This window comes from Trifolium pratense, linkage group LG7 (assembly GCF_020283565.1).
Source record: "Trifolium pratense cultivar HEN17-A07 linkage group LG7, ARS_RC_1.1, whole genome shotgun sequence".
Classification (NCBI taxonomy): Eukaryota; Viridiplantae; Streptophyta; class Magnoliopsida; order Fabales; family Fabaceae; genus Trifolium; species Trifolium pratense.
In genome coordinates this window covers 21,920,731-21,936,027 of record NC_060065.1, presented here as the reverse complement: position 1 = coordinate 21,936,027, position 15,297 = coordinate 21,920,731, and the positions used below count along the sequence as shown (strand labels likewise).

The 15,297-nt window shown below is 31.2% G+C and overlaps 2 protein-coding genes across 2 annotated transcripts; one reads left to right on the top strand and one right to left on the bottom strand.

Annotated features, from left to right (window-relative positions):
- The first annotated feature begins 7,317 nt into the window (after positions 1 to 7,317).
- On the top strand, positions 7,318 to 8,265 carry LOC123896057 (NAP1-related protein 2-like). Its single transcript, XM_045946503.1, has 2 exons — positions 7,318 to 8,032; positions 8,192 to 8,265. Exons 1-2 carry the CDS (start codon positions 7,318 to 7,320, stop codon positions 8,263 to 8,265), a joined length of 789 nt encoding a protein of 262 aa, XP_045802459.1.
- Positions 8,266 to 9,637: 1,372 nt separating this feature from the next.
- On the bottom strand, positions 9,638 to 12,809 carry LOC123899165 (ras-related protein RABA4d). The gene is made up of 2 exons (XM_045950234.1): positions 12,198 to 12,809; positions 9,638 to 10,500 (listed from the first exon to the last, which is right to left on the bottom strand). Exons 1-2 carry the CDS (start codon positions 12,422 to 12,424, stop codon positions 10,062 to 10,064), a joined length of 666 nt encoding a protein of 221 aa, XP_045806190.1. The 5' UTR covers positions 12,425 to 12,809; the 3' UTR covers positions 9,638 to 10,061.
- Positions 12,810 to 15,297: the final 2,488 nt, after the last annotated feature.

Here is a 15,297-nt window from a genome sequence, read left to right as displayed (position 1 = left end):
GAATTTCCAGTAGGTTCCATAAGGAGCAAATGCTAAATCAGATGAATTGTAAGTTAGATAGTTAATAGCAATATTCGCCGTCGGTTCGAGATAGAAGATTCATTGTTTTTGAAGATTTCTTTTGCTATTTCTGATGAGGAAACAAATACCATTGGAGTGGATCCAAGATATATGTGAATTATGGGTCCATAATGGTTTGAGAGACTTTGAATGGCTCTATGAAGAGGTTGTTTTAGTAGTAAATGAAAGTGTCCAATTATTGGTAAGGCTAATGGACTAGGTGGAAGGTGAAACTTTGATCTTGTTTTGGTGAATATGGCTTTGAGCAATATTGTGGAAGATAGAAAAATTAAGATTGGTATGTATTCTTGATAAATAATCTCCATTTTTATTTGTCTATGTTTTTTATGTAGGAGATGATTTAAAGAGGACTATTTATAGAGTAGTTTAGGTTATTTGTTTTTGGCTTAATTAGTCTATTGGTCCCTTAAAGATATTTTAGGTTTTACAATGGTCCCTTAAAGAAAAAAAGGTCCGGATTGGTCCCTTAAAGAAAAAAAGGTCCGGATTGGTCCCTTAAAGACATATATTTTTGTCATATTGGTCCTTTCCGTTAAATTTTAACTCCAAATATAACAAAAAATTCCAATGGTTAAAATTTTAAAAATTAATAAGGTTTTTGGTGGACCACTTACACTTAATGACATCCACAATTCAGTCTACTAAAACTAATGTTTTTTTGTAAAAAATTGACGGAAAGGACCAATTGAGAAACAAATGTGTCTTTAAGGGATCAATCCCGACCTTTTTTTCTTTAAGGGACCGTTGTGAAACCTAAAATATCTTTAAGGGACCAAAAGACTAATTAAGCCTTTGTTTTTTAAATTGACAAATCTAATTCCTACTCCCGCCTTAACATTTTATAAGCAAAAGTAGACTTTTTTAGGTTCATTATATATTTAATGTATCTGGTCTATATTATGGACCTGATACATTAAATATATAATGAACCTAGAAAGTGCATTTTTGTTTATAAAGTGTTACAGAGGGAGTATATTAATTGTTGTAAGAAGTATGATATTTGAACACAATCAGCTGACAAATATTTGACACCGTATGAAATAAAATAATGATAGAGTGTGCACAGAAATCAATAAACAGAAGTATATTATTTAAACAAAAGAAATGTTATCTAGACACACTTTATGAGACAAAAAATACAACATCTAGGGGTAATTAAGTCATTTCTCTAATAAAAAAGTACAAGTTGGTAAAGAAGAAATAATGATGGTGGAAGAGAGAAGGATATGAAATGACAAAATTGTCCCTAGATGTTGTATTTTTGCCTCAAAAAATGTGTCTAGATAGCATTTCTTTTTAAGCAATGAAACAAAGATACCCGGAGAGTATATTTGTCAGGTGTGTTCATAAAATTATGTTAATCCTTCCCAATACATCTTATGCTTAACCTCGAGGGGTTGGTCGTTTGCATCTTCAAAGTATGTTACTCTCTAGATTTTAGGTTTGAATTTTTTAGTGCCAATGAGTAAGTTTATAGAAACTGTTTTTGTTATGGTGTCAATTGAACTCCTATTGATGAACGATGACATGTCGGTATTTAGACCGAATACCGAATATTCAAAGGAAAAAAAAAAAGAGTATATCTTATAAGTTGAGTGATTTTAATTATTTTTGAAAAAAAAAAGTGAATTAAATAAAGATTTATGATGCAATTTACGCATATTACCGATTAGAATTAGAATATTCTTAATCGAACTGATGCAAAAACTTTAAACCGGACAAGGGATTATGTGACATAACTTAATGTTAGAGTTGAGACAAGCACTAGCTGCGTCCATATGTTGTCTTCATGCGATTTTATAAAGATGCTTATGGTTGTGCATAATTAATTAATGCTGCAAGGGTCCAAAACTGGCTATTGCTGATGGAAGTTCTATTGCAACTTTTATTGGTAAGAATCTTTGTTCTGCTTCATGGGTTGTTGTGATAGCTTAGGATGAATAGTTATGGAAATGGATTAGGTGCAATTAAAATTGTACACAGTTATGTGCAATCGACGTCTTAGAACCGTTTGATCAAAATAATTATTTAAAACATTGATATCAACTGGACACAAGAGACTAATTTTATCTTTGCTGCTAGTACCACCTCCCCTTGTCACAACCACATTGATATCAGTCACAAAAATGCATTCATTTTTATATTTTATAGTTTGTTGAATATCTCTATTTTGTAATACAACAATTTATAATTTATCTAATCTAAAAGCTGTGCAATTGAATTATTCTTTTTTTTTTCTTCTTGTTATACATATTGGCTTAACCAAATAGTGCTACTTGTACCGATGAGAAGTTGGCAGAGGGTGTTTCTCATAAGTCGGAATTTTAATTTTAGTATTTTAAAGATAACAAACATGAAACACCTTAATTATGTTTTAAATTATTTTGATTATTTGTGATCAAGTGTTCTTGAGTTATTTAATTAGTCAAGTACAAACGTTCATTCATGATGATATGTATCTCTCTTTATGAAAGTGTTGAAACTAGTGGTTCAAGAATTATCGAAGAATATTCTTCAGTTCATGTTTTATACTCTCATAAATGTGCTTCAACATAAAGCAGTTATTCTTCAGTTATTGGGACCATAAGAGCAAAAGTCAACCATGATTTTGTATAACACTTATACAAACTCAAAGATTATATAATCCGCCAAATAGTGGCAACAACTTGTTAACCAAACAAGGAAGTTCTCGCTTTTGAGACGGGAAGGCCTTCTGTGAAGGCATGACGTCCTTTTAGGGGAAGAAGGCAGGGAAAACCACTCTAGATTAGGGGGCAAAAATCCTAGTGTGGATCACTAGGTGAAGTCTTTCTTGTATGAAAGCAAGAAAATATTAGGTTATGGTTATATATATCTTAGGAGGTTTAATTACACTTTTTATCCCTTATTTATATTTTATGTTTCAAGTTAGTCCTTATCTTTTCTACATGTTTCATGTTTGTCCCTCCTGTCAAATTTGTCACTATTACTGTTAAATTTGGACATGTGGTAAACGGAAACCACATTTGGAAAGATGACACGTGTCCAAATTTAACGGGAATAGTGAAAAATTTGACAGGAGGTACCAACTTGAAACATGCAGAAAAGATAAGGTACCAACTTGAAACTTTTAAAAAATAAGAGACCAACTTAAAACCTAAAATAAAGATAAGAGACTAAAAGTTTAATTAAGCCATCCTAATATAATCGGTTTTTATTATAATTGTTTAAGTCTTCCAAGTGTATAGGGGTGTGCATGGTTTGGAAACCACACCACACCACACCTAATTGATGGTTTTGGTTCTAAACCAAAACCATTTCAATAACAAACCGGTTATTTTTTAAAACTAATTTGGATTTGGTTATTAACCGGATCGAACCAATTTATAACCGGTTTGTAATAAAATTTAAGTTATTCACATGATCAAATTTTAAATAGGTTTTTTACTTAAACTAATTTTTTTTATTAGTTGATTAAAAAAAATAGATTTATTAATTATTTTAAAAACATAATTTTTCATTAATTTTATGATTGAATTGGTTTATAATCAACTCACAAAATATTTTTTTTAAACCCAAATTATTTTTTACTTAGCCGAAAACTTATTTTTTATATTGTTTTAAAAATATTTTTTATTATTTAAAAAAAGAGTAATTTTTAAAATTAAAAAATCTGATTTTTAAATACAAAAAAAACTAATAAATAGGAAAAAAATTAAAATACTAAATTTTTGAAAAACTAAAAACATTAAAAACTGATTTTTTAATTATTTTAAAAAAAACTGAATTTTTTAATTATTTTTAAAAATTAAAAACATTAAAAACTGATTTTTTTAATTATTTTTAAAATAATTATTAAAAATCTAATTTTTAAAATAAAATAATATTAAAATAGTATGGGTGGTTGGTGGTGGCCGGCCGCCGGAGCACCACCGCCGGCCGCCGTGAAAGTTGCCGGAGGTCCGCCGGAAACCGCCGCCCGCCGCCGCACCGGCCGCCGGTGGTCCGGCGTTGACCATCGGTTGACCACCGGTCCTCCACCCCTCTTTTAATTAATTATTTTATTATATAATAAAGAATTTTAAAAAATTGAAGATTGGGCCTGAATTAGCTATTGGGCCTAAATTTTCAAACCAATTCCAAACCAAATTACAAAATGTGGTTATGGTTTATAATTGGTGTTTTTTTATTGGAGTGGTGTGGTTTTTTTTTTAAATGGATTTTGCAAACTAAAATTGGATATGAATTGGTTAGTAATTTGGTTAAGGATAACCAAATTTTTTGCACACCCCTACAAGTGTAGAACACAAAATCACTTTGTTAGGGGGGACTGTACTAGCTAACCGATTTAGTAGTGAACCGGTATAAAAATATTGTATTATATTTCTCCTCCTATAGCCTCAATTTTTATTTATTTTTTTTACTAATATTTTAATTTTTGTTTATGTTCTTTAAGTTTTGTCATATATTAATCAGAAGTTAAATGATTTGATAAATAAAATAGTTTTTAATTGTGTTTAAAAAGACATTTTAAAAAATATTTTAAATGGGAAATACAATTCAAACCCCCATTTTTTATGTTTTGTCACTAATTAAAGTTTCCATGTGAAATTTTTTTTTTACCACCAGTTTAATCTGGTTTGAAGGTCAATTCTGGCATTAAGTGTGAATGCATTGTGATGACAGTAAACTATATGATGTTTTTAGTAGTATTTTAGAATAGTTTTTAGTAGTTTTAGTAGCAATTGAAGACCAAATGCAAGCAAATACCTAGAGAAACGAAGTTACTTAGCCAAAAAGCAAAAAAAAATATGGAAAAGGCATCAAAAAAGGGCATAAAAGGAAGAAAAGCGTGCATCCATCGTACCCACAATGAAGTCCATCGCAGCACGATGAAGGCGGTTAACAAACTGAAGAAAATCTAAAGTAAATCTTTTATCGTGCCACGATATTACCCATCGTGGCCACAATGAGGCTTTTCCTGAAGCCATCATGGCTACGATGGATTCGATGGAGCACACGAAAAAGCCCAAATCCAACCGAAAAACTATAAATAGAGCTCTTCTCCTTCACAATTATTCATTCAGAAATATTGAGTTATTCCAATATTCAAAAGAGAGTTGGGAGAACTCTAAGGAGGAAGCAAGGAGGGCTAAGGAACTTCAAGGGCATTAAGGTTCTTTTCTCTTTATTGTCTTTGTAATTTATTTTTCCTAGGTTAGGTCGAGTAAATGAACTCCCTTATGATTGCTTGAGACATGTAATTTGGTTCGAACAAGATTATATTCAATTGTTATTTAGTTATTCTCTATAATTGTCTTGTTTTAATGTTTTGTTCTTAATCTTGATCACATTATAGAACGAACTCATAGGAATTAGTTGATCACGTGACAACAGACTAGCTAATAGGCCCGAACCTAAAGACGATTCAACCAACCAATATGAGACCATTAAATTCAGTACCTGAGGTTTGGGGGTAGGATTAAGATTCACACTTAGTTAAATTCTGCATGATTAGGGTTAATCAAATAAGGTAGGAGAACACGTGAGAACTTGTTAAATGTAAAGAAACGTGACGAACAAGGGGGAAACCTACTAACGTTTGACTAAAATTTATTCAAATTGCAACAGAGATAAGGAATGGTAGCACTAAACTTATTTTAATAGAAATTAATCTATCTGATGAATAACATATAGTAAGGCAGGTATAACGTCAGTTATCAAACAGGAATAAGGGAGGAATTCGAAACACTTAATCACCTCGTGCATCTACTCGCACAACAATTTTACTTTAATTGCTCTTCATTTTATTGTTATTTATATTTAATTTCTATTTACTTTTATTTAGTCAAACTCTTACAAAACAAATAAAACGAATGCAAAGCACCTTTACTTTCCAAATTCTTATGCGAAACTAGTAGTTTTGGCACAATCCATATGGAAACGATTTACTTACTGCTTTATTACTTGAAACGGTTTTGTACCCTTGCAAATACCCCATCACATTGTGACCAAATATTAGCCAGCAATCAACAACTATAATCTATAACGGTCTCATATCAACTTTATTACTACATTGAGTCAAAATTTAGTAAAAAAAAGACATTTAGTCAAATTTATTTAGTAATAACAAAAAAGATATTTAGTCAAAATTTAGTCCAAAAAAAGATATTTAGTCAAAATTTAGTCCAAAAAAAGACATTTAGTCAAAAAAATAAATAAATGTAGTCAAAATAAAAAAATACATATTAAGAAATGAATTAAAAATTATATTTAAGACTAAATAGAGACCCAAAAAATTTCTCTATAAATTGAAGCTTTGCCTTGTGTTATTTCATACTTATAGAGAAGAGTGATCGTGACAGTGAAGTGATAATCAACTTCCATCAATTTTCATACATCTATTTAGGTATATATATATTCCTGAACTATCTTCTTTTTTCTTTTTTTTTTGGTAGAGTCCTGAACTATCTTTTTAATTATGAAATTAATGAATATGAATATAGCTAATATTATTGCATGTGTACATGTTGCACGATCAAACGATTTTGTTCACTTATGTTTCAAGATTATTTTTTTTTTTTTTTATAAGCACTTGTGTTTCAAGATTTATTTTGGTTTGTTAATATTTGTTTTATGTTTTTTTTTTATTTTGTTTATATGTTAATCATATCCTTTGATTTTGATCATATGCTTATTTGTTGGCTTATCATCAAATTTTATTTACTCATCCTATAATATCTTGTCTATGAATCCTGTAAAAATAAAACTAGTGTCTTTATGATTTTTTTTTTTGTATGGTTTTGATATTCTTGAATTAGATCGTTTATCTAGTGAAAATAAAATTAATATTTTTATTTATCTTATTTACACTGGTATACTATAGGTTCAAAATTTTATGTGCACCTACACTCTTATAATTATGAATATCTATTATATATATTGTTTGTGACTGTGTTCAAATCTCTCCAAAAAATTGTTCAAAATTTCGTACACAACCCCATATATCTCTAGTGTATATGTAATATAATAACAATGAGAAATTTATGTGTGTGTAAAAATCCCTCGCTCGACCTTTTGAGCTTTGGGTTTAAACTTTGTTAAAAACTATTTATTTTTTAATTAATTTATAAAAACTGTGAGTTTAATTATATTTAATAATTTTGAGTTTAGGCACGCTCAAACATAACCCACGAGATTGTCTAATTCTGACAGGCTTTCAACGAAACAGGCTTCTTTCAAACAACAACAACAACGATGGTTTCCGACAAGAACAAGAAGTTGAAAGTTTCCGACAAGAGCGAGAACCCTGAGGAAATCGATGGAGAACTTGTATTATCCATCGAAAAGTTGCAAGAAATCCAAGACGAGCTCGAAAAGATCAATGAGGAGGCAAGTGACAAAGCTCTTGATATCGAGAAAAAGTACAATGAGATAAGGAAACCGGTGTATGATAAGCGCAATGATCTTATCAAGTCAGCTATTCCCAATTTCTGGCCAACTGCCTTTATGATTCATCCTACTCTTGGCGATCTTTTGAACGAAGAAGATCAAAAGATATTTAAGCATTTAAGCTCTCTTGAGGTTGAAGACCATAAAGATGTCAAATCAGGCTATTCAATCACTTTTAACTTCAATACTAATCCATATTTTGAGAATATAAAGATTGTGAAGACTTTTACCTTCGTTGAAGAAGGAACAACAAAGGTCATTTCTACACCCATAAAGTGGAAAGAGGGCAAGGAAATTCCCAAAGGAGTTAGTGAGGAGAAGAAAGGGAACAAGCGGCCTCCTTCTAATACTAGTTTCTTTAGCTGGTTCAGTGATACCGAGCTAAAAGATGACATGGATGATGGGATTGCACAAATTATCAAAGAAGATTTATGGCCAAATCCGCTTAATTATTTTTCTAATGAGGATCCTAACGAGGCAGATGAGTATGAGGATGAAGCTAGTGGTGTGGAAAAGGATGATAACTCAAATGATGTCGAAGAGGATGATGATGACTCAGATTATGATTATGATGATGATTACTATTACGACAACGATGATGACTCATATGATGATGATGATGATGATGATGATTACTATTATGACGACGATGATGACTCATATGATGATTATTATTATTATGACGATGATGATGATGATGATGACGACGACGACGATGACAACCAAGAGGATGACAGTGAGGAGGAAGAATAGTGGAAAATGTAAGAGATTGACATTACCTTGTTTTATTTATTTATTTATTTAAGGTTATAAGAGTATGTTACTGATTTTTAGGACCAAGGTCAGTCAGTGGTTTTCTTTTTCCTGTAACCTATTTATTGCCCTTTGAAGAGATTTATTATGGTTTTATTTCGTGCACTTTTTTTAAGATACAAATAATCCATCAGTTTTTCCAAAGTTGTTGTGGATGTTATTTTATTTTATGTTTTGGACAACTGTTGCGGATGTTATTCATGCTCGTTAAACTGGTCTATCTGAATTTAGTTATATCATTTTATATATTAAGTTTTTGTTTTCTTTTCATCCCAACTTCGAGTGAAGTTTGTAAAGCGTCAATCGAATATGATTGCTCAAAACTTTATTAAGGTGGTCATTTTTTAGTCTAGGCGCTACTTATTTGAGTTATTACCTAATTGTATTGAGAATTACACCCTCCGTAACAAAATATAAGCAAAAGTTACTTTTAGGTTCATTGTATGATTAATGTATTTAGTCTATAATATAGTCTAAATACATTAATCATATAATGAACCTAAAAATAGTTTTTGCTTATATTTTGTTATGGATAAAGTATGTTTTAATAAAATGAGTTGAATTATTTTCAAAAAAATAAAAAAAATAAAAATGAGTTGAATTTTTTATTGTCAAAACAAAACAATAGGAAAACAAAATCACGATTTAGTGTGGGAAATCACAAAAAATACTCCTATGGTTTCTTAAAAAAATGTAGAGTGTGGATAACGTTACTCCAAAAAAAACAAAAGGGAAAAAAAACAAATACGCTTGACATTTTCAAGAGCTTCTATTTTTTTTTTTTCAAGAGCTTCTATGATTTTGGGTATGTTTGTTTCAGTTTTAAAAAAATAGATTTTTTGTTTGTATTTTTTAAAATAGATTTTAAAATATTACAAGTTTTTTTATATTCGTTTTTTCTAAATTGAAACACTAATTTTGATATAATATATTATAAACATATATTATTGAAGATCAAAACATAATTAAAATCACAATTTTTCAAAAACTTGTATTTCAAAAATGACATCATATATCATAAACATATGTTCAAACCAAATTTTCATTTCAAACTTTTATAAAAAGTTTCTTCGTAAAAATTTTTTATACAAAATTATATTACACTATAAGAATCTATTTTAAAAAAAAAAATATAACAAATAGGGTCTTTATTTAGCATCTCTATTTGTGTTACTACATGTATGGATCGATGGCGAGCTTTACAAAATCACGATATCACTGTCATTTTGTCAAACTCGCCCCAAATCCAAACAAGTAGGATAAAAGATTTTTGGATCTAAAGGGTGTGAAGAATCATAACAGAGTAAACATATATTTTAGAAACTTCAATTCAAATTTAAATGGAATGTAATACCCCTCACTAATGCACTTCATACACCTGCACATATTACATCAGCTTTTTCCTAAACTAGTTGCCAAATATAAAATGTATCCAACAAGTTGTGTACTGTTTCCATTCCTCCTTCTGAACTGAACCATGCCTTCACAGCCATGAATTTGTTGTATAAACAAGTTTAAATCCTACAACCAGAAAGGGCAGAAAAGAAAAATGCAAAAAAAGACTGTATGTTTCGCAAGGTTTCGCAAGCAGAAGAAGCGTACAGTATTAAACAAATAAATCCTACATTTTGCTGATGAGATTGAACTACCCTCTCTAAAAACACCCACTCACATGTAGGCAGAGCCAGAGTGAGCAATAAGCTTCCCAAGAAGACCAGAACAAGAAAAAGCTAAGATTATCCACAGCAACCACCCTTCTTATCATTCATATCTTGATTAGGAACAATTATCCTGGTTCCCTTCAGAAGCCCTGAACTACCACCAGGATCGGCCTCATCATTGGCAGTAAGTGTTTTCTTGCTGATAAGTCGGTAAATTTCAGTTAAAATAGTCAGAAAGGCAGTTTCCACATTAGTCGACTCAAGTGCTGATGTCTCCATAAAGAATAGGTTCTCTCTTTGTGCAAACTCCTGTGCATCTTCAGTTGGTACTGCCTTGAGAGTTCCTAGATCACACTTGTTGCCGATTAGCATTATGACAATATTTGTGTCTGCATGACCCCTCAGTTCCTCTAACCACCTTGACATGTGATCGAATGATTGACGCTTAGTCATGTCATAAACTAACATTGCTCCAACAGCTCCGCGATAATAAGCACTTGTTACTGCTCTGTACCTAAGAGAATGAGAGAAGATATAGATTTCAGATGCAGAGTAAACCAATAAAAACCTCAAATTCTCTAATCAAATTTGAAAAGAAACAAAAGTTCAGGTTATAACCAACCAATATGCAACAGAAGCTAATATGAAATTGCATGCAGAAACAACTGTGGCCGTAATAAAAATCAATTGCGCCATTTGAAACTTGTTAAAATCATGCAGAATCTATTTTGTATTTTGTTGTGTGAAAAAACTAGTTGCATAATGACAAAAATATGATCATAATTAACTATTGCGATATATATTTTTTAGAACATTTCCATATCTAACAATGATTTTTATTAACATATCCAAACAATATTTCTTTCATTTAAAGCAATTCAAAGTTCAAATTCAGTTTTAATCAAAACTGATTTTATAACATAAGATCATCCCAAATCAGGTTTACAAACAAAAACCAAAGCACCCACTAGGATGAGTTTTGGAACAATAAGGTCGCATCCTTGTGATCTATAGCTCATGCTCATGCATGACAGAGTCTCTCCACTTGCGAGGGTAAGGCTTTAAACATCGGCAGCTCACCCCAGACCCGACCAGGTGGAACCATCATACACTGAGCCGCCCTTTACCCCAAAACCCACTATATCGACAACCAACAATTAACAAATATGACTTCAAAATCAATAACATTAACACTATGCAAATCCTGATCAGTGATCACATATCCTCCAATTCCAAACAACCCCAGTTCCTAACTACATTACTTGCTAATTAAGCACACAAGAAAGTTCAAACAACATGTACTCGACAGAATAATAGAATTCTCTAGCGGGCTTATGAGATCAAAATAAATTAACAGATGAAAGAAGAAAAAAAAACAATTTGTATTAATATTTGACCTTTAAAAGTCCCTTCCAGAGTAAATGATATATACTCAATCCCAATTTCTAAATTACTATGGAGGAGCACATCGACATTAAACACAACATTTACACGCATCGAAAGGAAATAATTTAATAAGTTATTGAATTTACACATGCAACATCATCAGGCACGCCTTCAATTCAAAGTGTCAGTGTTACATGACTATACATTTTCTTTTGGTACTTATATTTATTAAATAGCATAGCTGTATTCTTTTTTTTCTTTTGTAGATAGACAATATGAAAATAGCCATTCCAACCCAAACCCCGATCATAGCGTCAGATTTCGAAATTTTGGCATTTTTTGTCAGTTGAGCTAGTATTTGTATATAATAGCATAGTTGTTTGTTGGGCCCTATTTCGATTGACTTATTTGAATTTATCACACCTTAAGACAATTTTCATAAGTTGTTTTCAGCTTATTTTCATAAGTTTTCCAATATAGCTTACAAACACACCTGGTAGCATACATAAAAATAATTTATCTTTATTTTATGTTTACTATATAAATAGCTTATATAATCTTATACATAAGTGCACGCTTATTATGATAAGAAGTTAAGAACTTATGTTGTAAGCTGCAAATAAGATGTTAAGCCAAACAAACCCTAATTCTAAAACTCTAAAATTCAATATATTTGAATAATTTATTTATGATGTGTTTGGTAGGTCCCATCATCATAAAAATTGTCAAATCAGCAATTAAAGAATTGAAGAAAAATACAAAAACAAGAAGAAATGAAATGAAATTAAACGCAAAAATACAAAAAAAGATTGCACACGCACGCACCTTTCTTGACCAGCAGTATCCCAAATTTGAGCCTTAACAGTTTTATTATCAATGATAAGCGTTTTGGTCTGAAATTCAACACCGATTGTAGCTTTAGAATCAACGTTGAATTGATTTCTTGAAAAACGAGCAAGAAGCTGAGTTTTTCCTACCGCAGAATCACCAATCAAAACAACTTTGAAAACGTAATCGATCTTTTGATTGTAATCACCGTATAAATTCGACATCCTATTTTAAACAACACGTAACTCAAATTAATCGATTTCTGATGATAATTTCTACGATAAAGATTGTGGTCATGGAGGGATAGAACCCATAGTTTTGAGGTTTGGGTTTTGGGATTAAAACGACGACGTTCGTTACGTCGCTTTTCTTGTTGCAGAAGGTTCTTTGATTTTTTTTGGTTGCAGAAAGAAAATATGATAATTTGGATTTTTTTTTTTTTGTTTTTGGTATTCAGAAAATATGATAATTTGGATTTAATCTAACAATATAGGTTTCTTCTTCTTTCCTGATCACGGAGATATGTAACTGGGTTTGTTTGTGTTTCTTTCAAAAAAGAAAAGTCTTTCTTTGAATTTTTTATTTTAACAGAAAAAGTCTTCTTTGGTTAAAAGATTATTTTGACGGAAAAGATTAATATATTTTTTTTTTGACAAACATTAATATTACATTTTTTTTTGAAGGAATATTAATATTAAAATATGTTAAGTTTGAGAAAAAATTAATAAAGCTACTCATAAGGCTGCGAAGAAAGGTAGGGCCCATTAGATTTCTTAAATCATAGTTTTTTTTTTACTAATTAAATCATAGTTTTTTTGACGAAAAATTAAATCATAGTTAAATGGGACAAAAGTTACCGATCATAGATAGTCGATGGTGATTGATGCTGAATTTGATAGGAAAGACTATGGTTTAATCGCTGCAATTGCGATTGGTAGAGGATTGAAACCGCTTAATGTCAGAACCGATCCCCAAACCAAATCAAGTGATATCAGTGAGTCGGATTCTAGTGGTTAAAAAATAATGGAACAAATTATTATTTTTTTGGAAAGAGAACTGTTATTTTGATAAGGGGGTGTTTGTTTCAAGGTTAGGAATAATATTCCTGAGAATATATGGGTTGGAATAAATATACTCATGTTTGTTACAAGGTTGGTTGACATGAAATTATTCCTGGATATGAAGTTTTCTTGGAATAAAATAACTTCCAATAACTTCTCTTATTCCCATGATTTTATTCCCAAGGAAATGGGTGGGAAAGAAAAGTTCCCATGAAAATGGGAATACATTTTAAATAACTTCCAATAACTTCTCTTTTACCCACTTTTATCAATAATTTCTAGGAATGTAGTTAATATGAACCAAACATGTTTTTTTTAAAATACCTGGGAATAAAGTTCCCATTATTATTTCCTGAGAATATGATTCCTGGGAGTAAAATTAACAACCTTGAAACAAACGCCCCGTAAACAAAAAAATTACAAGATTTTGATTTTTTTTTGTCAAACAGTCACATGACTAGAAAATCCATTTGAAAGGTGAATAAGTAAGGAGAGTGTCCAGGATTCGAACATCAACTCCTACACATATAGATTAATTGATTTAATGTAGGCATCGCTCTTTCCTTTGTCCTTCCTCCCAATTTTTTCCCTACTATTTTCCTAACTTTTTTTCTTTGTTACATATTTTCATAACTTTTTATTGTTCAATGGAGGGATGAATTGAATGATGATAATAGGGGGATGAACCTCCTATTTATGGTGTGGTCGTGTACATTCCCAATTAGTTGTAATATTCACAGTTTTTTTAGGAGAACGTTTTTATTGATTTTTATTGAGGTTGCCTTCTCACAGTCGGCACAAGGTATTTATAGTTGTTGGTCTCGACTGGTTCACTGGAATGGTTGGAGCAACAGGAGCTCCTACTCTCCCTATTAGCTGATGTTCGGTTGTTCGTCAGGTTCAACTTAAGTGATCGTTGTGATTGTTATTAGATAAGTATAGCTTCTCATTGTAATTGAACTTGAGAAAATGGACACCTAAATACATTCCATGATCTTTAAAATGATTGAAGCATGTTGGTGCTTCTAGATCCCTTATTTGTCGATGTGTTAGTTTCGTAGGGGTGAAGTCAGGGGTAATTTTCTACGATATGTCATCCGTCTTTGTCGATCTTCACAATATTTAGACCTTATCATTGGACTTGTTTGTTCGTTTTAAAGTCAATTACTTTGCGAACAATCCATAATATATTTGAGTTGGGCCTCTTAGACCCATATGGCCATGAGCTCCTTAGATTCTAAGGGTCATTTGGTTCTATGAAAAGAAAGTGAGAGGAAAAAAAATTATACAAATCAATGCATGAATGTAGACTAAAGTTACTACAGCTTATCTGATAAATTACTACAGCTTATCTCAATCCGTATTACTGTGACTAACGACATGGTTCATGGTTTCTATTAGCTTTTTGGTTTGTTTATTATTGTGATTGAGGTGGAAAGTGGTGGGGGAATAATAGGATAAGGTTGGATGGCAGGAAGGCACAAGAAAATGATGTAATGAGTCATGAAATGCATGCAGGTGCTATACTATTAAGTTCCAGTTGGTCATTAAATTAATGAAGGCGGGCGCCTACCTTTTCCTATCGAATAAGTCATAATCAATAATCAATGCCATAACATTTTGCCGGTCATAATATGCAACTCAACTCAACTACTTTGGGCAAAACAGCTTAATTAAATAATCTCTCCGTCATTGGCCATGCACAATCCTTTTATTTATATTACTTTGGTAACTGTTGGTTTGGAGTTGTCTTGGACTCGCGGTTTTTAATCGAGTTAAGCTTCATGCGGATTCGAAGGTAGTTATTAATACTCGCAATAAGAGAAGAGGGAGTGATCGAGGCTACATGTTGATTTAACACATTACTCTCGTTGACTAGAAAATGATTGAGAGGTGTAAGTGTGTCATTCATATCGTGAAATAAATTTGTATACAGATGCTTTAATTGGCATCTAATTGGTTGTGACGATAGTAGTTCGGTAATGATTTATTAGCAATGTTCGTCACATGTTAGACAAAAAACCTAAAACGATACA

What these genes read in the sequence shown, in the direction of transcription:
- LOC123896057 (XM_045946503.1), top strand. Translation starts at nt 7,318, where the DNA reads ATGGTTTCCGACAAGAACAAGAAGTTGAAAGTTTCCGACAAGAGCGAG. An exon ending in TAGTGGTGTGGAAAAGGATG is followed by an intron (nt 8,033 to 8,191) that starts ATAACTCAAATG and finishes ATTATTATTATT; the next exon opens with ATGACGATGATGATGATGAT.
- LOC123899165 (XM_045950234.1), bottom strand. Translation starts at nt 12,424, where the DNA reads ATGTCGAATTTATACGGTGATTACAATCAAAAGATCGATTACGTTTTC. An exon ending in GATACTGCTGGTCAAGAAAG is followed by an intron (nt 10,501 to 12,197) that starts GTGCGTGCGTGT and finishes TCATTCTCTTAG; the next exon opens with GTACAGAGCAGTAACAAGTG.